Source organism: Anas acuta, chromosome 1 (assembly GCF_963932015.1).
Source record: "Anas acuta chromosome 1, bAnaAcu1.1, whole genome shotgun sequence".
In the NCBI taxonomy this organism is placed as follows: domain Eukaryota; kingdom Metazoa; phylum Chordata; class Aves; order Anseriformes; family Anatidae; genus Anas; species Anas acuta.
This window is the reverse complement of record NC_088979.1, coordinates 130,150,283-130,175,682: the sequence shown is the minus strand read 5'-3', so window position 1 is coordinate 130,175,682 and position 25,400 is coordinate 130,150,283. Positions and strand designations below refer to the sequence as shown.

Below are 25,400 nucleotides of genomic sequence, written 5' to 3'. Positions count from 1 at the left end.
GAGCAAAGATGGGGAGGCAGTTTGGCCCAGGTCAGACAGCAAGATGTAGCAAGCAGATAAACCAGCCCAGGTCTTAGCTGCATGTGCCACTGCTACACTAGACAGACCACATCAGCAAAGGTGGCAACAAATCACCCCATCCAACCACCCTGTAACTAGAAAACCATGAAGTTCACATGAGCACACTTTGGGACCACCACCACAGACCGCTCTCTTGTGCTTTCTATTATCTCTATCAACATTGCTACTTAAACCAGTAAAGAATGAAAAGCTGGGGTGAAAAGTTACACAGGTTTTAAGTGATTCTCAGCAGTACACTACATGATTAATCCAATGTTTGAAAACTTTAGTTTGTACACAACAAATACTATTCCCTTTTTCTAACCCCCCTCAAACTCACTGCTATGATTCAATTCAACCTCAGATTCTTTTTACTCAAAGCCTTTGACAGCGAGCTCTGGCACTTGCTTTAGCAGAAATTGTTTGGAGGAAGGGGTGAACATAAAAAGAGACAACACTGAAGAGGCATGATTTTTCCAGATAGAGCTCTGGCTGAGCCTTACAATGCTGTAATGCATATTTAAAACAGCATGAATAAGTCTTTGCTTTATTTTCATAAATGCATCCAGTTCATCTTCAGGAAGAATACTCAACTACAACAACAACAAAAACTTGACAGCTGCATTTGCTTAATTTTGAAGAGAGACAGCTGTACTGCTGTTCAGCAAGGCAAACCAAAATCTACTTTGGTTTGAAATTCAAGATTCACTTCTCTAGACTACAATATTCATTTTCTAGGAACCAAACATGTCATTAGGGGTACAGAAGACACACTCCAGTCTCCAGAAGGGAAGGAAATCACAAGAAATGCAGTAAAAATCTTCATGGGGCTAGAACTGGAAGACCACCACTTCTGAAGAAACAGGACAAGTGTGTTTGTGGCTGCTCCATTCATCATCATATTCCTTTGAAAGAATATTTATTTTTAAGATCTGAATGGAAAACAGATAGGAAAAGTTTTGTGGTTTTTTGTTGTTTTTTTTTTTTTTTTTTTAAATAAAACTTCTGATGTTAAACTACATCTGTCTACACTAACTTCCAACACAAGTAGCTCACAATCTTTAGTATGCAGCCTGTTTCTCCCTCCTGCCGTCCCCCCCCCCAGTATATTTTGAGAGGAGCCACCATGCCCATACACATCAGGCTGTAAGTTTGTATACAACTTTGTGAAGCACTGAGTGGATTCACCAACCATCTCTTCACACATGCAGGTGAAAAAAATCAGTAACTTTTTCACATATCTTTTTCAGTGGACCAATTTAAGAGGAAAAATTTAAACAAGCAAGCAAAATTTATATGAAGCTGTTTTAGCACAATTTTCACTGAATGCACTGAAGAGCTAGTGAAAGCAGAAAAACAGGCAGAATTTGCTGTCAAATATACATTTTTAAAATAGACAGCGATGGATGTGATTTAAAAAAATCTCTCCTGACAAAAGTATTTTTAAAACAAGATCCACAGTTTTCCATTTAATTTGTGCACTGTGGTACACTCTTGCATTATGTTGAAGTGTTGAAGCCTTAGTTTTTGATGACAAAACAACCTTTTCTTGTATGTAAGGTCAATTTTCATCTTACTTCATAATCTGCAAGCAGCTTGAATTAAAAAAAAAAAATAGTGTCCCTGAATAAAACTCATTAAAGGTAATATCAAGTATTCTTCAAGATACCAGTGCGAGGAGAATTCACTCTCTGCAAACTTGTAACCTGATAGTTTTATGACTTAATTGACCAAAATTCCAGAGACCCTCCCTCCAGCTAAGGCATTTCTGGAGACTGTCTCTCTAAGTTTGAGACAAAACATTATCCAAAATTATGTCTGATTATTATTATTCTCTTCCTCATTTGTTAAAATATATGTGTGTGTTTTTGTTTGTGTGTTGTTTGTGTTTTGTTTTTTTTTTAAATCAGCTTTGCTGGAATCGAAGAATTTTATTTTATTTTACTATTTTTTTTTTTACAAAAATTAGGTTTATTTGAGATTTAACCTTTAGCTTCAAGCATAACGAAAACTGAAAAACTAATTTGTACAGAAACTGGGAATACAATCATTTGCTACTCCTCAATGATAAAGAAAAGGGCAAAAGGGGAAGGAGATCATCATGCAAGAAGAAGAAACACAAATGATATCCATCAGGAGTACAGCCTCAAAGGAAGAGACGTGCAGACATTTCCACTGAAAGAGCACTAGTGACAGAAACTAATTTGTAAGGAATGGGTCAAAGAGCATTACATAGGCAAGTTAAGTGACAGAACTCCTATTCAATACCAAGGGATTAGGCTATACTTTGGCTACAGGGCAGAATCTTATACAAAAGTGTATAGCCTAACATGACTTGCTGGACTTGCTGCTTTCGTTTGGTTAAGATGTAGGTTACTACTGACTTCCCATGATATAACAGAAGAGCTGGAACGGAAAGAGATGAAAACTTTTTTTTTTGGGGGTCTTCCCCTACAGTGGGAGATCAGGAGAAATGTATTTGATCAAGTAGCAGAACAAAGCACGAAGGAAAACAAAACAAAACAAAACAAAACACTCCATTTCTTAACTGTGAGTGTGACCAGTGTGACCAAACCCTGACACAGGTTCCCCAGACAGGTTGTTGATTCTCCATCCTTGGCCATACTCAAAACCTGACTGAACACGGTCCTGAGCAACCTGCTCTAGGTGACCCTGCTTTGAGCAGGGGGGCTGAATCAGATGATCTCCAGAAATATCTTTCTAGCAGAACCCATTCTATTTATTTTTTAATTTTATTTTTCCTATTTTTTAATAAATTGTACAGCTTTATTTTTCTTATCTCTAGAACGGAGGCAGCTTTAGTTTGTCCATGAGAGGCTTCATGAGCTGCAGATGTCTTCAAAAGGTACTGACAAATATCTTTGGCTTGTGCATTCTTCAGCAGATGTAGCTGTAAAATAAGTTAATTTGCAGATATTCCTGCTGCTGCACTTCAACACAAACAATATTATCTATTGCAGTTCATATTGCAGGTTCAGTGAAGGTTGTACTGTTGGGAGGTCAGGGATTGCATTGCTTAAGTCAAGAACTTAACAATATATCGTAAGAAAAATAAAACAACAGGAGCATCAGAATAACTTTGCAGACAGACTAACAGGCAGACAAAATAATACTGAGTCCTGCTAAACTATGTGACTGCTGAAGGAGACAGACTGAGAAGTGGAAAATAAGATCAGAGCCAACCAAGGAGAAAGCCAACTTAGACTGGCTACTTTCCACCACCAAATGTCAGGTGGGAACTAAACTAATACATTTTAATAGCTTCCCATTCAAATTTGAGTGACAGTTATTCCTGGTAAACTGGTACATACAAGCCAAATCAAAGAAGCAGACATATGGTTGCTTTTCTGATAAATGGCCTGATAGGAAGGTTGGGAAAACCCTATCTGCCAAAGAGGTATAATTTATATGGGTGTTTAATATTGTCCAAGCAGCCCTATTGAGAACCTGGAATATGGTTACTCTAGGTGTTTTCTAGAGAAGATATTTGCCTAAAAAAAGATTTTCCAAAGTTATATGACCTGGAATTATCTTAATTTGGCTCTGGTTGCAATTGAAATTTATCTCCACATGGAAACAGAGTCGAATGCCCCAAGTGAACTGGTGATGTGTTATAGAAAAGGAAGTCTGCTCAATTGACAAAAACTGTGTGCGTTTCCAAGACTGACAGTGTTTTCAGAATTCAAGCCAATAACTGAGGGCAGGAAAAAAAAAAGACAGAAAAGAAATCACACAGGAGAAGATAAGAGTATTGTCTAGAATTGGGATCCTGACATTTTTGTTTTCTGGGCAAGAGGAAAAGGAAACAGGATGAAAAAGGATGAAAGAGATACTGTAAGTAAGGTAAAGAACAGAAAAGGCTACCACAAGCACTTCTTTTTTTTAAATGTATGTGATGCTTTTTATATCACTAGGAAATCATCATCCTAGCATAACTATCTTTAAAAATCTACAGGCAGAAAATGAGATATGGAAGAAAGCAATTCACAAACTGATTAGGAATAAATGAAAATCTGCAACTAATACAAACAGTAAAAGCACGCTTTACAGTTTACCACTGGATGCGAGATTTTAGAGAGATACTCTCAACCACTGAGAAAGACCTGAGAAGACTGAAGACAGCACTAACAAGACTCTTCTTTATTGCACTGTAGCTTCAAAGATGATTGGTTTGGCGTTGTTGATTTTGTTTTATAAGCTGTTCAGCAAATAGCTAAAACTGAACAAACTTCAAGTTATCCTTTCATTAGTATCAAGTTATGTGGAGTGCAGGACGAAAAAGGAACCTGAAGGATATATTTTAATGATCTATACTATATCCAATACAGCTACATATTCTTTCAATGTGTATAATTTCAATTAACATCACTAGCTTGTGAAAACCAATCAACTGTTTTGCATGGCTTTTATGTATCCTTGGTATTCAAAACATCGACAGTTCAGCACTCCAGACTGTATTTACAATGACAAACAGCAGCATATAATTATTCAGAAAACAAATTCTTACTGAAAGTTTACAACTTTCATTTTTTTTTAATTATTATTATTTTTATTTTAAACTTCTCTCTAGCAGGTTAAGAAAACCCAAAGACAGCAAGTTTACTTTGCCTTCTAAGACACTACAAGGTTATTTAATTGTGCTTTATATGTTCATGCTCTTCTGAGACTCAGTACAACCCCACCACCCCTTGGTTTATCTTCACCCCAAACCCAAGGCATCCAGCTGACAGTTACTTACCAATAGCTTGAGCAAGGGCTATTACAACTTCCTGGCATGTTGTGACTTCGGTGACCCCACACACAATTCTCTGGACTCCATCCACCCATACCTTGAGCTCCATGGTTCACCAGATCATCCAAGAGCCATGAATGCAACCCAGTCAAGTCATACTTGCAGCTACACAAGAGATAATGCAAGTCTTCTCTCAGAAGCTAAAAGAGAAAAAAAAAAGTCCTGGTGTTTATAGAGAGGTATTACCAATTTAAAAAGTGAATAAATTCAGCTCAGCATCTATTGGGTAGAAGAGGTACATGGTCTCATTTATTTAACTTAATAGCAGGAAACCATTATCTCTTGCTTTGGCAATCTCTACGTATTCTGTTCTTTTAGACTTGCCAGAAGTTTCATTACAGTTTATTTCCTAATATAAATTATGACAAAAAGAGCACCAACAGAAATAGCATCAAATAAACAACTCCAAGGTAAATCCATAAGTTTCCAGTAAGAAGTGCCCTCCTTCCGTTACATATTGCCTGGATGTCTCAAGGGAATGGTTAGAGACATTTTCACGTCAGGTCAGTAATTCATATCAGGTACAGCAAAACAAGGGGGAAACGTCTTTAATTACAGCCATCCTTGAGTGTCCCACCTTGCTCTCCATACAGAAGTAGTTGAGGGTTCCTAGTACCATGTAGAAAATGCTACAAAACCCAGAAAGGAAAGCAAGCAGAAAGATCGTTTCTTTCTCTCTAGAGCAAGGAGGGACATTGGGAAAATGCTGTGGAGGTACTTCTGTGCTTGCCAACATTGTGCTGATTCTGTAAATTAGACTTTGGCTTAAACGTTACCCTGGGCTTTTCCACATGCACTGCAATGACACTAAACCAAAAAGTAAGTTATACAATATAGTCTATCCAATTCTTGCTTTTGAGTATGGTTCTACTGCCTTCAGTGAAATAACGCTGAAGCTGTACCAATTAATATAGTGAATTAGCTCACAATCTCACTTAGAAGAAAATTCCTAATGTTTGCAAATGGAAAAAAATAGTCAGTGCTGCCTTCTTTTTTTTTTTGAGAGACAAAAAATGTCACGATTCCAAAAATCTTTCTGCACTCAATCAGATGTCAGTGCACAAAAAAAAAACAGTTATATCTAGGGAACTAAGTTACAACCTAGCAATCAACCATTTGCTCTCTTCTTTTTTTATTTTTATTATTATTTATTTATTTTTATTTCCAGAAACACAAACATATTCATTACGTTAAAACATTCAAGGTTTGTCTAGATGTTATCAATCTAGATAATTGCTGATTTGATCCCTGGAAGTTTTGTTCCAGGCTCAGCTCAACTAGGAGCTACTTTTGTTCTGTTTAAACAGATCCACCTGGATTACAGGTCACAAAAGTCAGTTTCTAGCTGGAACCGCTCAAATGCTGAACTTCAAAAATTTTGAAATAAAAACTCCAAGTATAACAGTCTATCTAAAAACAAAACCACCATTTTTTTTCCTTTTAAAAAACTAATGAGATGTTTGCATTATTTAAGCAGATAGGGGAAAATAAGGCACGATAATACAGTAAAGGAAGTTCATGCAATCAGGTAATCCAATACATGTAAAATGATAAAACTAAAGAAAATATTTTTGAAGAGTTAAATTCCAGAGAAATGAACAACACAGAAACACAGTAAAAGAAATCTGAAAATTAGAGAAGATTAGTAAAGACAAGCTGGGTAGGGTTACACAAAAAAAAGGTAATCTGATGATGATAGACTAAACAGAACTGCACCTGGAGGGAAAAATTTAATACAGTTCATTTTACAGCCTAATCAGAACTGCTTTCTCCTAATGAAGTCAACATCTCTTTCTGCATGAAAAAGATGTGCTAGCATAACCCTCAAGCTACAACGGAAAGGTTGTTTCCCTTCTGCAGCCATCTACATGTACTCCATTCAGCGACTGACAAGTATCAATGCATAGCCCAAAAGACCTCTTGATCTTCATCTGACAACTTGTGACATTCAGCAGCAGCACACCTCAAACATTGCAAAGGGCAGAGCAGTCAAACCACATCAGCAGGACAAGATTTAGTGGAGAAGCACTAAATGATCCTGCTGTAAAGTGAGTATGCACACCAAAATCCCTGTGCAGAAGTATCCTTTTTTAGAAAAAAAAAAAGAAATCTAAGTCCAAATGTACAAGTAAAGCTTGATTTCAAATAATTAAATAGTAATTATTTTAATAATTATTAATATTAATAATAAGCTTGCATAATTAATAAATGGAAAAATGATAGCTTTTGAGAACACCAGTGTATACAGAAGTTTATTCCTTTGAGACATTAGTGAGCACCCGAAAACTCAAAGAGGTCAATAGTTTAAACAAGCATTTTCCCATGTAACATGACATGCTTCAAAGAAAATGACTATCCACACAAGTTTGAAAAGTATACAAATACAGAAACTCTTCAGTCAGGTAAGTCAGGCCATTTTAATGCACCAATAAACTAGCAGGAGAAAGTATTTCATTAGCCTGCAATCCAACACTGACTGAGAAAACACATAAGAGGCCCCATCAGTGACCTCCATTGTTTATTCCTGGAGAAGCTGTCTTCACAAATAAACAGACCTCACATTACATGCCCAACTGTAAGGAACTTTATTAATTAACTTAATATCTTGCTGAGAGTTGAACAGTTCAAATTTACTGGCACCAAACAAGCCATCTCCCCATGTGACAATACACACGTCAGCAAAGAATCTGACAGCTCTAATTGTTTTTCTGTCCGTCAACATCCAAAGTATTATCTCAATTTAGCAAGCCAGCAAGTGCACTTCCCCCCCAGTCAGCACACACAGTGGCCTTGCATTCAGTGCAGATCAGTTTTAGTCATCTGTTTTTCTAACATCCACCTTTAAAAAAAAAAACTGAAGAGAGTCATCATTTAATAACAAAATATTTGCTGACACTTCCAATTTCCAAAGCAGCAAGTAATCTGAACAAAGCATCTTTGAAACAGTCCAAGCTTAGGGAAAAATATTCCCATTAGTTTTCTTAAAAGACAAACACTTTTAATGGACTAAATAGTAATGGTGAAACCATACAAGCGGCTTGCTGTATCACCTTCTGTCGGAAAGGTGATTGGGACCAACATGTAGGACTGAAGGAAAGGACAGCGTGACTCACCATACTACTGGTATTCTTTCCCAGATCTGTCAGTCACAAAAAATGGAACGTGAATAGACTTTAGAAACTTAAAATCTGTGTGCTGAAGTCACTAGGTCTCATTATAGTTTCTAAGCAAAGAAAATCTATAAAACAGCAAAAAGACCATCTAGGATTAGTTTGGTTTCTAGGACTGTTCAGTAAAGTTTACAGAGAAGTCTGAAAAACAAGATCTTTTGGCCGTATGTCTCTCTCTGCTTCCCAATTATAACTCCATAAAACTTTTTTACTAGCATTTGTTTTTCCTTCTTACATATTCAATTCTTTATTTGCTGACAGTTAACTCATGTACTATGAATAGCTTCTTTGCCTTTTCACTGAGGTCTCTTCTGACCGCCCCAAATAATTTTTCAAACTAAAGCTTGTGCCAAAAACATACGTCACACTTTTGCAATAGAGAAGGCAAAATAACTCACCTCCAACAGCATACAATTTTTTTCTCTAAAGCAAATGGAAAGGGTGGGGGAAAAAAAACACCTCATTTGAGGTTTCGCAATACTGTAAGTTCAAAATCAGTTCAACTTACACGTAACTTCTTGTTTTAGCAATGATTAGGAATGGAAAGCTAATTTACTGAGGAGAAGCACACAAGCTAAAGTCTGACTCTGATCACAGCTTTCCCCTCTCACCCCATCCTTCAGTCACCAGCTGTCTAGTGACAGGTATTTCCGACTAGAACTGAGCATCTGAAATTGGGCAACCCGCAGCTATTGCCTCCCCTGACCATCTCCCCAGTGGGTAGGTACCTTGCCTGCAACCTCCTCAGTCATATTGTTTGCCTTGCATTATGCAATTTTTCCCTAAATTCTTCCTTTGTCCTGTTTGGCTCAGATCTTGCTCTTTCAGACATTTGTTCAGTTTTCTAAGGGAAAGAAAGCTGTACCATATGTATACATTAAACGCACACAACTTGGCTACCTCTTCACAGCTAGTTTACAAACCACAGGAAGGCTGCTACTTCACAGAAGACAGGCAGAACTGAGAAAGTGCAAAGGGGTTTTCTGCTTAAAAAGATTGTCCAAGCAGATGTTTGCCAAACCTATCTATCCTTGATGTAAGTGTTAAGTCATGAGAAACCCTGAGAGCTAAAATTAAGATGTTGATTTCACCTCATTTCTAATCTTTGAAACGTTCACATCATCTGAAGGCAGCATGCTCCTCAAATCAAGGTTAAAATTCTCTTGCAACTGGAATTAACTGCTGATTTTTGACCAAAGCACTTCAGTAAATCTCTGTTCACCCAATAATCAGCATGCAGCATACTTAAAAGTGAGGACACATTCATTCACAGTTACCTGCAAACAAAAATTGCCTAGAGTTTGACTGCTTCTGCCTTTGTTTCTCATTCTATGCACTTCAGCCAAGTTGTGCTCCTTTCCTTTCACTACTGTGATACCAGATAGGGCTCTGGACAGACAGGGGGCTAGTTCCACCCAGCTTGCTAGGTGGAAGCTGTTGGTAAAAACAGTTTGTACAAGCAAGGTTTGACAGGGGAAAAAATAAAAATAAATTAAGTACATAAAAGCGAGTTCAGCTACCCAGAAAGAGTTTATAAACATCTAGAACAGCATGACATTACCCCAGGGTGACCAGGGAGACATTTGGCAGATCCTCCCTCCCATAAAAATTCTGAGCAATATAGTAACATTTTCCAGATGAATATGACTGCAAATAGATTTGGCTACTGGAAACAAGCTAACTGGCATTTACTAAAAAGCCTCTTCCCTTGGACTGATGAACAAGAAATACCCTACGTGATATGCTGCTTCCCATGAATAAACAGGCAAAAACATGGCAGGTCCAGGACAAAGTATCAAGTATAAATCCTTTGCACACAAAGGTTTTTTAAAATGAAAAGGTTGTGGGTTTGAAATCAGCATGCAACTTTCTTGAAAAAGAAAATGTTTATACAGAAGAAGCATCCAATTCTTTTAGTGGGACTGAGATTTCCACTTGTGGAGTGTTACGCGTTTGCTATACCAGAAGAGTGCTCAGAGATAATAAGCACTGCTTAAAACAAACAAACCAAAGGTCCCACAACCATGAAGATGACAATGTTGAGAACAAGCTTAAGAGAGAGTTTCAGCAGCGAGGAATTTCCTCACATGAGATTGGCAGAAAGATGGTCTAACACGTGACTGCACAAAACAGGCCAAAATCCAGATGCCACGAGTGTTATCCAAGGCACTCTATGCCTATGTATATACACAGTCTGTGACAGGTCCAGACAATGCTGATGTGTGAGTCATATAAACTCAACTACAAGAGGATGTTCCTAGCAACAATAGGTGCTAGAAATTGTGCCCCCAGATAGCCTAAAAGCCCCCCAAAGTCCAAAAATAATTTTCCGAGAAAATAATAATAATTAAAAAAACACAAACAAATAATTGGCATGCTGTCTCAAAGGCCTCAACAGAGCTTGTCTCTTCCACCTCCCTCCCCCCCCAAGTCAATGCAAGTCTGAATCCAAGTCTTCACTGTCCCTGTTGACCTTTAATGAGTAAACTGAAGGCCATACAAGTACACCAAGACTACCCCCAAATTTATTAAGAGGGCATCAGTGCTCTTTCTCCAATATCCTCAGCTAGCTTCATTAAACTCACTCAAGACTGCAAGTAATGAAATGAAGAATCTTTAGATTATCATTTAGCAATGATTTAACTGCAGCACAAAACAGCGTTGAAGATGTGGTACAGGAGATGAGGTAGCTAGAAAGCTTCATGATCACATTTTGCATCTAAAACTCATGTGTCTTCAGAGAAAACCAAGTTCTAACCCATTGCTGATAATATGTATTGATAATTGGAGCAGTAATACTGTCAGAAACACCACAGCCTATAATACCTTGCATCTTGATTTACTATATTGGAGCAACACAACTGTACTTCTGAACGTTTTCAGACCATCACAAAAATGTTTGAAAGAACACAAACCGGCAGGTGAGCTGATTAACCAGATTGCTAACTGAAGATTTTTCTATTTGGTAACCTTTAAGAGCAATTTTTGTTTATTTTTAGTTTTGTTTGTTTTGTTTTTTTTAAACAGTAAGTTTGACACACTCACACTTGAGTTTATTCAACAAGAACAACACTGAAATGAACGCTCTCCTTTCCCTAAGATTAGATATAAAAGAAAAAAAAATCCACACTCCACATGGATGCAAGGTACAAAAACCCACAGGCATTTTGGAAATAATGACAGAACTCAAGTCAGAGCAGTCACAATTTCAAAGCAGAAGTCTGTAACTTGAGTTACGAGCATTATGGTTAGCACATGTTCCAGTAAGTCACAACAACATTCAATACAGCACTTGCTTGCAGCTCTTGAAATTGATAGGATTTATTCTGATACAACTCAATCACATTCAAATGGGATTAATCACAAAATCACAACCTTGAATCCATTTTGGTATTAGGACTGGAGTATAATCTGCAGGTAGTTTTGAATGAAGCACTCCTTTTCCTCACTCTGCATTGCAGCTACTAACAAAATAATCAGTATAAAATAATCACACTCCTACTAGAGATGAAGGCCTGAATAGACACACCATGAAAAAGCTGTTTTCACCAAAAGGCCCCAAAAGGATTTGTTTGTTGGTAGCAGCATTATAGAGGTTAAGACAGTTAACAGCTGGGATGTATTTTATTCTGTGGCAGATGATATCCTTTTCCAGATATGTTAGCAAAGGAGACTGTACTACTGCATATACATTACATTCTATGACAAACAGCTCAGGAAAGCCATATGCATTAAATAAACATTTTGTGATTTACCATTTTCAAGGCAAAAGGCATACATTTACCACACTAATGTCTTCCAAAGCCCTGTAAGTGTTTGTTCTTTATTAGCATCAAATATACAGCGCATTTGATAAAATGACAACCACAACTTTATTAATAGCAGCAATGTTAAGTGGAAGTCACATTTATCCATCTCTTATATGGTCTAAAAACTGTGTGGGAGTGCAAGAAAACAAAAAGTAGAGGAACAAATAAGCCATTTCATTGCAGCAGAGATATTTATATGAAAGCTACAACGAAGTAAACTGTATTCTTACTTCAAAGCTGCCTTATACCTCTGGATGCCCCAGCTTCAAAGAACAGAAAATAGGTCACACTCTCGAGTTGGTTTCAAGGAAGACACTGCCTCACCCATCCACATTACCATTTGTCTGCAACCACTTAAAGCAAGTTGAGGGTTTGATTGAAGACATTTGTGCACAATTGCCAATATTTACAACTGAAAGCAATGAGGTAATGCGTTCCGTTTTGGCAAGAACTGGATTAACCCTTGGTTAAAAAAAAAAAAAAGGTTTAGCCTTTTGTAAGGCTAAATCTTTTCTTTACATTTCAGTCTAGAATACATGCTACATTTGCTATGATATGTCATTTGACTAAAGCTACCCTGAGTAACAGCTGAGGTGTCAAAGTGAAGCGTTCCTTGCACTCCAAATGTGAACTGGGAAAAAATTTCATAAAGTTCAGAGGAAAACATGTAGAAACAGCAAGTTAGACAGCAAGTTGAATATGAGCCAGCAGTGTGCCCTGTCAGCCAGGAGGGCCAACCGTGTCCTGGGGTGCATCAAGCACGGCATCGCTAGTAGGTCAAGGGAGGTGATTGTCCCGCTCTACTCTGCGCTGGTGCGGCCTCACCTTGAGTACTGTGTGCAGTTCTGGGCACCACAGTATAAAAAGGACATGAAACTGTTGGAGAGTGTCCAGAGGAGGGCTACGAAGATGGTGAAAGGCCTGGAGGGGAAGATGTACGAGGAACGGCTGAGGGCACTGGGCCTGTTCAGCCTGGAGAAGAGGAGGCTGAGGGGAGACCTCATCGCAGTCTACAACTTCCTCGTAAGGGGGTGTCGAGAGGCAGGAGACCTTTTCTCCATTAACACCAGCGACAGGACCCGCGGGAACGGGGTTAAGCTGAGGCAGGGGAAATTTAGGCTTGACATCAGGAGGAAGTTCTTCACAGAGAGAGTGGTTGCACACTGGAACAGGCTCCCCAGGGAAGTGGTCACTGCACCGAGCCTGTCTGAATTTAAGAAGAGATTGGACTGTGCACTTAGTCACATGGTCTGAACTTTTGGGTAGACCTGTGCGGTGTCAAGAGTTGGACTTGATGATCCTTAAGGGTCCCTTCCAACTCAGGATATTCTATGATTCTATGAAACCTTACTACACTTCCTACATTTCAATACGGGTCAAAATATAACATTTTCTTCCACTACATTTTTGGGAAAATTGCATACAAATGAGCCACTCCACTTCAGCGCTTGCACTGATGAATGCAGAAAAAAAGTACATCTTACAATTAAAATATCTATTTAAATTTGAATTAGCTTAAGTTTTACAATTCAATTAAAAATATGGTTTAAAAGCCAACGTACAACATGACTACTGAAAAAAATCTTGCTGTAATTATATGCAATTCGTGAAAAAGAGAAAAAAGGGAGGCATTTTCAACTTAATCAACGAAACAACTCTTTAAGAAGATGGTAATCTCAAAGCTTTATTCAGAAATGTTAATTTATTCGTTAATCATTACCTAAAAAAATTTCAAGCAACTCTCCTGGCAACCTGGAAGCCAGACAGAACATATTTCTTCAAAGACTCTTTACATAGCTAGGACAATTAAGGGCAGGGAGGCAGATGAAGGAGGGAGCCCCTTTCTGAAAATTTATAGTTGGCTATGCTTACTTCTATATTTCCCCAAACTCAAAAACTTCTTAGCTTCTTCTGTTCTTTATTTATAGGACTCAGCTTATCACTTACATATTTCTTCTCTCCAAACAACTGTAAGTTTGGGTAATTGTATTTATTAGGGCAAAATCTGAGGTAATCCTAGTATATACAGCAATAGCTTATGGACTAAAATCCTTTTAACTGCATTGACTTAATTTCCCTAGTCTTCTCAGTGTTGTGGTGGTGCTACAGCCAGCTCCAGGCCATCTACATTGCTTTGGCCAACTAGCCACACTGTCTCAAAACAGCTAAAGAACTGTAATGTTACCTCAGGATGCGAGTACACTTGCATAGCTCATCTCTATTCAGTTGATTTTAGGGAAACCATTACAAGCTTCATACCTTATAAACCGTTAATTCTCTGTAAATTTGGCTAACACCGACTTCAAGGCCCAAGGCTCACCAGGAAGGACAAGAAGTGTAGAGACGAGTAACACCACTATATATGCTTCCCTTTGAGAAGCAGTCCTACAAAGATCACGTACAGTGTTCATAGCTGTTCACGAACCCAACACATAGCTGTTCAGGAAAGACAAGAGTCTATGCCAAAAAAATTACAGCAGTTAAACAAAAACCACAAACCGTAATGCCAATAGAAAATGGATGTTAGTTCAATATAGCAGGAAAGTGGTTATTTTCACATTCCTTTTCTTACCTTCCTTTTCAGTTGCTTTTCAGTTGCAAGCATTTGTAAGCCAGCACCACTCTCCATTTATCACTTCTCTGCCATATTTTCAAATACTGCCAACATTTTGTCTCTTCTTTCTAAAATACAGCCTTACATTATAGGCCATGCAGCTACACCTTTTCACATTTGAAAGACTGTGTATTCCTTCTCTCTGCCCCCTTGGCGAACTCATCTTGTCCATTTACACATTTGCCCAGAATGATGTCAGGACAGTTTTCTGTAGTCAGCAGACTTGGCAAAAGCAGGGAGTGTGAAGTAGCTCTCCTCTTCTTCTAGTAATGCAATCTACTTTCCATTCAGGAAACCCTTCCAAACTTTTCTCTAGCCTTCTTGTTTCTCATACTATTTCCAAGTGAAGTGTACTTTGCTTCATAGTTCATTTGCAAGAGGTGTCTTAAACACTCACATAAAAAAGAAACTTTGTCAAATTACTGGCTGAATCTCCTCATTATGCTCCTACAAATCCTCCCTTAACCTAATTCTCCCCAGTTCCTGTCAAAACACAGAGAAGCAACAAGTGGTGGTGACCCCACTGCTTTTCATTCTAACTCATCTTTTATTCTACTCATCCCACTGGATTCCTGGTGTGCCTACACACACGTTGGTTGTACTTTCTGGTAGGACAAGACAAACACTGATTTGCCTTCTGAGCTTCTGGAACGCAGTCAGAGGACTGGCAACTCAGTATTGCCTTTTGGGTATACACTTCTTCCACCAGAAGGAATTTTATCATCATTCCTCCTGGTATGGTGAATGTGTGTCTGAATTTAATTATGAGATGCCTTGGATGCCAGGCGCTGGGACTGAAAAACATTCAGAACTTGACAAGGAACAGTCCAAGTTAAACAAAACAGCTCTATCAACAGCTGAAGTGCTTGAGTACTTTGGCTTCATAAGCATCAGAAGCGCAAAGTCTAGTTTGCTTTTATTTTCTGAAGCAAAGAAAATAAGTAAATCAGAAGATCCAAACAGCCCATTTTGAATTTCCACTTCTCTTTCTTACAAAACTTGAAATATTGTACCCACTTCTGTGGACCTCTCCTCTCCACAGAAACATGGAGGAAAGGCTGTGTCTTCTGGAGAGACATCAGCCATTTGCAGAGCTAGCCAGGGTTAAGGATTTAGAACTCTGTGCCAGATCTTAGTAAGAAGAGCCCAGCCAGCTTTCTTTTAAATAAGTGGTTGCTTGTATTTCTGGTATTTACTGATATGCAGCTGTGGAAGTGTACAATACCGGGTACCATTAGGAGGCCAGAATGGCTTATTAAGCACAATTACCTAGCAAGTAATCTGAATCCCGGAAAAGAACTCAAAGTTTCTTGTATCTGCTAAGATAGTGGGCAAATAAATTCCTAGAACTATCTAAAATATAATGTGTTAATGAGTTCAGACATGCAAAACATGGCATACAAAATTTACATAAGAAGAGAATGAAATGGGATTTTTTTTATTGTGCAAGTAGAAAACTCATATTTTAATATCAATGTCCAAATTACCCACGCTTCTGAGCATCTTTTTCAAGAAGAAATCCATTCCTCTAAACAAGATACTAGGTTTCACAGCCCTGAGGAACAATTAAACATTCTGTGGTTTGGACATCTTTATCATAGTTTTCTTTTCATTTTTTATGTGCAAAATAGAAAGATAGCATGAATCGGTTTTGCATTATAAGTATATAATGTATGTCAGCTTTAAAAAAAAAAAAGTGCAAGTCTCTGGGACATCTATCAGCATTACTGTAAAGGTGACAATAATGTCCTATGGCTAATGGGAATTAACTTAAGATTATTCTTGTACTTCATGTTTCTGTTTTATGCATTCAAGGGACTTTAATTTCCAGGAAGTGCTGAGGCCTCAGCCTCTGTAATTTCAATCACTTCAAACACGTCAAATTAAGCGGCCCAAAACAGATATACTTCAGTGACTTGACATTTTAATCCCATTTGCTAAGTTCTCCTCCCTCTGTTTTTATTTGCTTAAATTTTTCACTCTATATTTTCATTCCAAGGGCAAACCAATTTCTGTGTTAATTATTTTCGTTGAGTGAACTTCGAGTTTTCCAAGGAGCCTCCTACAATTTAGTCATCTAAAGGACCCTCCTCCTGCTTTGTTCTCTTTTCCTCATCTCAATTGCAGAAACAGCTTCCAGTTTCACCATCCCTCCTCACAAAATGACTGCAATGCAAGGAACAGGCCCTAGAACCAATGTTGATTTAAGCCTTCATCATCCTCTCCCCTTTCCTGCAACCTTCCCTCTTCTTTTCTTCTCTTTTTTTTTTCTCCTTTTACTGTATTATTGTATAAACAACACAGCCATTGGCATGGACAGAGGTGACCAACCTCCACAATAGCAGAATAAAGTAATATAATATTTGAAAACACATGATATGACAAATTGGGTATCGTAACAGAATTTGCAGAGGCAGTTCACTGCATTTCACAATCATGCTTCTCAGCATATCTGTATCCACTCAAAACCAGGAGAACTTGATTGCTCAAATCTTTATCAATTTAGAGTGGAATGCTCTCATGTAAGTAGTGCGTTGTGCACATAAAGGTATCCCAGTTTAAGTCCCTTGAAGAGGTACTACCCTTTAGAAACAGCATGTCTCTGAAGGGAAGGCACTGGAAGAGGCAGGCCTGCAAGGCAGATCCCAGGCTATCCCTGAACCCCTAGAAGACACTCTCAAGTATGCTGTCCATGTTCTGCGTACTGATATTGGTAAGAGAATAACAAATTCCCTGACCTACAGGTCACCATAAGACTACCTTTAGTGTTTTCACCATAACATGAATTCAAGTGCAATTCCCTCTTTAGCAAACTGACCAGCTTAAACTTTGTCCTGGCACCGTTGCTATAATTGCCTAACAACTCTCAAGCACTTAAAAATCTGTGTGTAGGCAACCAGCATAGTCAACAATAGTAGCAGTCTGGATTTTTCTGTAAAATGAGGTCATACTGTACACCGATTGCAAGAAGGAAAGTACAATCAAAACTTTCAACTCTTATTTTCATTCCCAGCTAATCTCTGTCTAGAGAGGAAGCAGTTGCTTTCACTGCAACGTCTACATCTTTTGTAGGTGGTCAAATCTGTTGCCCCTCATGTCCTCCCCAGGAAATAAAGAAAAATTCTGTGCATGGAAACTTACGAGTTTCCAACCCTCTATGTGGGAGTAGTCCACAGAGGGGAAAGCCTTTAATTAAAAACAACTTCGAAGCTGAAGCTCTCCTTGTTCAATTATTCACAGTCCTCGTGCTTACAAAAGCTCACTGGGATCCTAGATACAGTAAAAGTTGAAACATTTATACAGGACTAAAAAAAACTTCAGAGCTTTCAAATTCAGTAAGATGCTTGATTTAGTATTGTTTTAATAACTAGGTATATCCAGGCAGTACGATACTTCCAAGCTATTACTGAAACCTGTGCTTCCACAATGTTAATGCATATCAACTATTGCATCAAGCTATACTCATACAATCACATGCCTGTTGCCAGAGAAATAAAAAAGATAGAGAATAGCATCACTATCTGAATTCCACAGCTAGGCCTGGGGTCATACTGTTTCCATGTGCAGACACCATGTGGTATATCCTGTGCTTTGCTGACAAGAAGCAATCTAATATGAGGCTTCTGAATCCTAAACAAACAATATTGTAATCCACTTTCAGCTGCACAATAACTGCTGCACTCTGTCAAAACATACTTTGAAGTATAAACACACTAAGAAAACCTGCAGGAAAAGAGATCAGATATCAGCCTTGCTTGAGTCTTCATGCTTTCTTCCATGTGCCATCACCCCTCAAACATTAAGTTATAAAAACAAAAGCAAATGGTGGTATGAGCTCTTAACTTTGAATCAAAACACAAATACACTGCTGCATGATCACTTTTAAATATATTATTTAGAATAACATTGTCAGAACAGATATCTGAGCAGCACATTTTCAAGCTTGAAATGAAACTGGAGTTGATAGCACTTCAGCTTCCAGAACAGATGTGAAAGCTTCACAAAGCAGTACTGAAGACAGAAAGTAATGACAAAATTGGAAGCAACTCTACAGGGCTATCTATATTAGCTGGTAAAGACAGGCCAAGAGCAAGACTTCTTTATAGATACACTAGACACTGCTACACAATTTCTGGGCTCCTAGAACAGACTTCGTAACACCTGAAGGCCGGAGCTCTACACAGCACAGCAAAAGGAGGGAGGTGAATATTGAGGGATAGTCACCCTGTCAGAGTCCCAAACACCCCAGAGATGGATATGCTTGCCAACAAATCTCTCTTGCATTTAGTCCCCTCAGTTGGGTTTGGTGAGGTGGAAAGCTGCTCTACACAGAATCGATTCACGGCTTGAAGCCTTTCTCAAGGACCCTAGGTTTAAATATTGGACACAAGGATGAGGAAGACTTGCTTCGATAGGGTTCTAGTTCTAGACTTTCCTTTGTTTGAAGTGCCTCAAAACCCATCTTTGACTTTAGGTAAGTATCTATATTAGATGAAAGCACATCTCACTCCTCTTGTCAAGTTGTTATGAAGCCAAATAAGTAATGTACCTGAGACTGAAGAAGAAGCAAGAAGGATTTCAATTCTATAAGCCTCTTAATTAAAGGCACTGTCATAGTATAGAACAATTTTCAGTTCTTAATACTGTTTACACAGTTTGGAAAAAAAATCCTTTCATATAAATGCATACACAGTGCTGGCAGCAAAGATTACTACTCAGTAATAGGGGAAAAAAAAAAGCTTATATTTAACTTTATATAAAAAAAGTCCAGCCATTTAACATTCTGAAAGCACTAACCTAATGGAGGAAAGGAAGCCTGAAGACAGACACATCTTTGCATTAAAATTGAAAAGCTAATTCATTGACTATCTTTTATATCTTCAGTTTTTCAGTATACCTCAGACAGCAAGTTTTGAAGAAACCACACTCCAAAGCAAAACAGCACATCACCTACAAATTTATGACACACTTGAGAAATGCTGGATCATCTAGGCTGTTTCCAGAAGTTTCCTTCACCATAAATTGCTTTAATTTTTACTTGAATGTCAACGTATAGGGGTTGGTTAATATAAACATGTACATATTAACCAGGGAGTTAAACAGTCAATCTTTCTTACCTGAAGCAACCTTTTAAGTCATGGATCAAGTAAGACTGAATGTACAAATAATTACCAAAAATGGTTACTAAAATCTGACTTCCATATCAAAGGAGCAGTCAGAACAGCTAAACCATCAGTCCTATTATACTAACATATAACTCTTAAGATTTCTTGCTTCTGCTGATACTTCTTGTGATGTTGCAAGATAAGAGGACAAGTGTCTTCTGGCACAATAGTATAGGACAATACAATTGGCAGATAGTGTTCAGACACCAGAGATTTTTTTTAATATTTTTTTATTTTTAGAATTGCTTGCAGAGGTCAAGTTGCCCTTTATGAAATGGTACTTCACCTTGAAGCCCAACCCCAGTTATCTAATCTATGGTTAGTTTTAACCTTGAAGTTGTTTCAGAGAGAGAAGTGCCAAGGATGTTGCCTAGCCCACACACAGTGGTAGAAAGCACTCATTGTCTCAGAGTGGAGCCTACCACAGAATGATGTTATTTCCACACTCCCTGAAAGACAAATGGATTCACCCTAAAACTTTTGAAATAGTAAAACATGCAGAACTTTCTGTTAACAAAGAACTTAAGACATCTCCACAGAACCTCCTTAGCCCACTTATATGCTGTGGCATCAGCGCCAGCTCACTGCAAAAACACGTGGAAAGAGGCTACAACTGCAGCAGTGAAATTCCAGACAATGTCAGGCACTGGGATCCTTAAATTGGGCTAGGGCAATACATGAGCAAAGACTATAGAAGTCAGGCTACAGTCTCAATATTTAGCTATTGTTGGAAATCAAAAGACCCCAGACCCCACACTCCAGATCCCCTGCGCAACTCCTGAGAGAATACAAAAAATCAGCTAACAGGCTGTAAGGACTGATTATGCTCAGGTATTTGCTCATTGCAGCAAGAGAAAGCTAAATACAAAGTGAAGCATTAAGGAAAAAAAAAAAGAAAGTAAAGCTTAATTAAGCACAGGAAACTAACTCATTTCAAATTCAGTTTAGCGTAAATCACTGCCAATGAAGTTTATCGTTTAAACTGTGAACAAGCACAACCCTTCTCTCACTTAATAGAGGAATCAGTCCAAGTAGGCCAAAAGTCAGATGTCAGCTCGTGCAGAGGGTGCAATGAAGTACTGAGAAACAAGAAAGCTTTGTTAGATAGTGAAACGAACATCATGAAAGCCAAACAGAACTGCTAAGGGAGCACTGCAGCAGTTAAATCCTAGCTTGGAACCAGAGAATTCAGCATCAGAACGACTGGCCCAAGTATATCAAGACATATGCACAGCTCAACCTACAGAGTACCTCTGTGGTTTCATACAGAAAGGCAGGTGGCAGTTTTAGAAAATCTTTAAGAACTGTTGATACTTTATTTTATTAAAAACAAGCCAACAAACAAAAACATCTCATGCATTCCCACAAACTTTCATGTTAGTGGATACCCCATCCAATTGGCTAATAAAAATGTCACCTCAATATTCCTAAATTTTTATGCAAACTTGGCAGCCAAAGTGTTTATGACATACCTGTGAAAAGGTTATGATAATGTATGCACATGCCTTTGTATCCCTTTAACTCCCTGCAAAGGGATCTACTGCAGCTCATGAACATATTTTAAGTAAGAGCTATACGTATCTCAGATATGACCTAAAAGGGAGAAAAAAACTTGCTAGAATGGAAAAAGAATGGAAATAAGGAAAAGAATTACCCAAACTTAACCAGAATCACAAAATCCAAATCTATTTGATGCACTGCACATTGGGGTTTTTGTTTGTGGGCTGTCATCCCCCCCGCCTCACATTACTCTTCAGTTCTTTTTATGAAACTGAATTTCATTACATTTGGTTTCAGATGTCAGAATGGTGTAAATTCAATTTAGGATCAATCACTGACTTATGTTTATAGTGAACCACTTGTTATAGACTATGAAATGCAGGTCCCTTTCCATGCAGTTTTAGAAGCTCTTTGTCTTTACCTACAAAGCACTTTCATAGCATGTTACTGACACAGAGGAAGGAAGGAAAGTGGTGACTTCACTAATTCTGTATCTATTTTTGATACTTACTTTGAGATTCCATTGTAGAACTACATTACTACCTGTATTTTCTAGATAAAATTCTCTTTCCAGTTCGACCATAAATTTTGCACCAACTGCATGTAGGAAAAGATATGTAATAGCCACTATGGAACTGAAAATGAAAATTTTCATATATGATGGACATAAATATGTTTTCCACTATTGCAGACCACAAGCCATAAGGTGGAAACTACTGCTACTTGTTACTTTTTTTTTTCCAAGGGGTTTGCTGCACTCACGTTCAAGTTTCATATTTTTCAGAGCTATGTTTTAGGGATGAAACTCTAATGTACTTCAGCTCCAAAGACAAAAATACGTCAAGTACTACCATTAATCTTTGATGAAAGAAATATTTTTGTTTAAAAAATAAAAAGGTTTTATTTGGAAGTTAGAAATTATTAACTATCCCAGAACATGGGAACAAGAGAACTGAGCACTCCAACCAGCACTCAAAGAGCTTTGAATACAAAGAACAGCATGGTGATTCAAAATGGACATTAGGAAAAACTTCTTTCAAGGATGGAAGGGCAGCTCTGGAGCCATCAGGCTATCCAGGCAGGTTGCGAAAACTTCCAGCCTTGTAGGTTTTCAAGACTTGGCTAGACCAAATCCACAGGTGACTTCATCCTGTGTTGGTGATGGTCCTATTTAAGCAGGATGTTGGACTACCTGACCTCCAAAGGACCCTTCCAGACAACATTTTCTGTGATTCTATGGAAGAGATGAGAAAAAATGCATGTAGGAGATAGGGTATTGCATGTTCTAAACAACAGACAAAAAATTATGACTAAATGATAAGGAATCCCACATGTTGTGCTATTGTTTTTTTTGTGGTGGGACTCGATGAACAAGTTACACAAGCCCTTCTGAAAATCTGTGATAACACTTTTTGGCAAAGATCTCTCTCCTGTGGCTGAAATGACCCTATTTACATGCACATAAAACGTGTAGAGATACTTAACAAATTTGCACACCCATTTTTGGTCATATCCTAGAATCCGTACTAACGTACATTTATTTGTATCTGAAACTTGCAATGTCTACATACACATGAAATCAGGAGCTGAACAACAACTTGCACAAGCATATTGCCCAACAAATCACAGTAAATGATAAATGCATCACTAACATACGACGTAGTGGAAAGTAATCTGTATGTGCTTTAGGCATGGACTGCTACATTAGTTTCAGCAACAGAACAATGAGCAACGTGCTACACTTAATAGGGCTCAAATACTGATGTCACAAAAACTATACAGGTTTAAAGAGGGCATGAGTAGGGAACCGAGCCCACGCCACAAGCTTAAACTAAGAGCCATATATTAATATATCTAATGGTTCTTGTATTCACTTGTACGCCATGACTGATTTCTAAGAAAGGGATGGAGAGTGCACTTGTGGAGGGGAGATGTAGCACAGGCCACACATGCTGCACAATTTTTACAGCTAGCTGGAAAACAAGCTACTGCCTGCATCATTCCCTAACCCCCAAACCAGACAATTGCTATTATTTTTCCAAGAGCTCTGATCTGAAAGAATACAATAAACAAACAAACAAAAAAAAAGTATCACTGGTTACACTGAAATGCCAAGGACATATATATTGCTACAGTAGGTTGTTTGAATAAAGCCTTTGTTTCTATACTTAAAGTCTAGCAAGCTTCTTCAATCTATTTTAGATAGACTTGGATATACTCAAAGATTGTAAATAAGTGTCATCTTTACATTTACAGGACCCTCAACAGAACACTAAATTTCAGCTTCCTGACTCTATCTACTTCAGATGCAAGTCCTTCCATGTTTGTATAATTATTTGACCAGAGCTAATAATCAAAGCAATTTATTTGTTTGTGTTACAGGAAGTGTACTACCAGAATTTTCTCTTCAAGTACTATTACAGCTATCTGATCCTGTCTGAGCCTGTTGAAATCAAATCCATTTCTGAAGTCTTAAGTTTCTAAAGTTAGTTACGTACATGAGAAGAACATTGTTTTCAGAGAAATTCTGACCAACCCACAAATGAACACTGCCATACAATTAATATTATTCCCATTTATTGAAAACCCTGTTCAACTGCAGTCATTAATTATTTATCTTCCTGTTTGGATAAATGGGTTTCTAGAAATATCACTTCCTGAATAACCTCTATTTTCTTCCTGACATAGGGAAGATGAATGGGCATACACATAGCAGCTAGTTTTTACTGACTCTTTTCACCACTTATATCAAAAGCATCATGAATAAAATTAAATATGTATCATCCTAGCATGCTCCAGAATAAGATAGCTATCTTTTACCCAATAACAGCAAACTACTGGCATTATTACTGAATTAGTATAACAGTTTTGGAGTTTGCACTCTGCAAGTAAGGTTCTTGGATATCACAATAGAACACATTCATATATACATGTAAATACAACTCTCCCATGCCCCAAGGTTTTGCAACAGGAACACTAAAAATGGCGGTGAAGGGTAGTCCTATACTAAAATGCTATTATACAGTCTTTTAAACCATGTCATTTTTGAACAGTAACAGGAAAAAAAAAAGTTTGTATTCTCTCTTTACACCTCCCTTGGTAGACAATTTGAAAAGGCTGGAGATAAATGTATCTTAAAATTTACTTACTTTCTCTTAGAATATTTACTTGGATTTAGCTCTTTGTCTACCATTAGAGTCATCAGTCGCTGTCAGCTTGGCACAGAGTTAGTTTGTTAGTACAATTTCCACTGGAAAAGCTCCAGTCTTATCAGGTGTTTCTATAGTTACTGGTACTGATGTGCAGAGCAGCAACCTTCACACAAATAAATAATGGAGCGCAACCAGCAGCCTGGGCAGCAGCATTGGGGATTCTCCATGCATCAGGGGCTGTTTCCTTCCTCTGCCCATGCAGAATCAATTTGTATTTCTGTGTATGGAAGGAGCACTGGAAAGATTAATCTTTTCAAGCCATTCTTTGGATTTCCTCATTCCCTTAGACATTACTTCCCAATGTCTACCGAATAATTTATGAAGACAAATGTGGTTTACAAGATCTTATTTTCCACTCATGAAAACAAAGACAAGGCCTGAAGCCTAAGGAGGTTTGAACACATGCTTAGCTTTGTACATACTAATGGGTTCATAGGAAAATTAATCAAACACATAGTGTCTCTTGAGAGCAAGTATCTGACAAGGAACATCTTCAAAAATACAACCTTTCTCCAAATTGGAGAAGAACTAAATCAAAATTATAAGCCTCCCAAACTATGTTCTACTTCAGATCAAGTAATTATGCTAAAACTGCATAGTATTCCTTAATGAACTACTGAAAGTTCACGAGTACATTTATCACTCCTTTGCCAACATCCTGGTTTAAGGCATCTTTATCTGGGAAAACAAGGATGAGGATCTCCCATGCCCCAAGAAATGGTGCTAATCATCAGGCTACAAGATAGAGGAAAACAGTTCCAGATACCCTCTCACTTCGTGCGCACAACTAAGGGTCTGACTGCTACAGGGACTTGAACCCCAGGAATCTCTCAAAGAAACAGTCAAATAAAGAAGCAAGCTGTCGCAATGTACCAAACTGAGGAGATTCAGGTTAGAAAAACCTGTAGGCTGGCTGTGGCAGAAATGTTGATTCAAATGCCTTCTGGTAAGGGAGAGGCTTGAACCTTATATAGAAGTGTGCTGATTTATTAGAGTATAATGCAATGACTTCTGGCAGTCTAACCCTTCACTTCACCTTCCTTGCTAATAATCCAAA

At 38.0% G+C, this 25,400-nt stretch overlaps 1 protein-coding gene across 3 annotated transcripts in view; it reads right to left on the bottom strand.

Moving 5' to 3' along the window:
• The window catches only part of RASSF8 (Ras association domain family member 8), an 88,165-nt gene that overhangs the window by 15,758 nt on the left and 47,007 nt on the right, over positions 1–25,400 (bottom strand). For all 3 annotated transcript variants that reach the window (XM_068655919.1, XM_068655911.1, XM_068655902.1), the window contains one exon: positions 4,820–5,013. In XM_068655919.1, coding sequence (XP_068512020.1) covers positions 4,820–4,922 — 103 coding nt within the window. In that variant the 5' untranslated portion in view covers positions 4,923–5,013. The remainder of the gene's footprint in view (positions 1–4,819; positions 5,014–25,400) is intronic.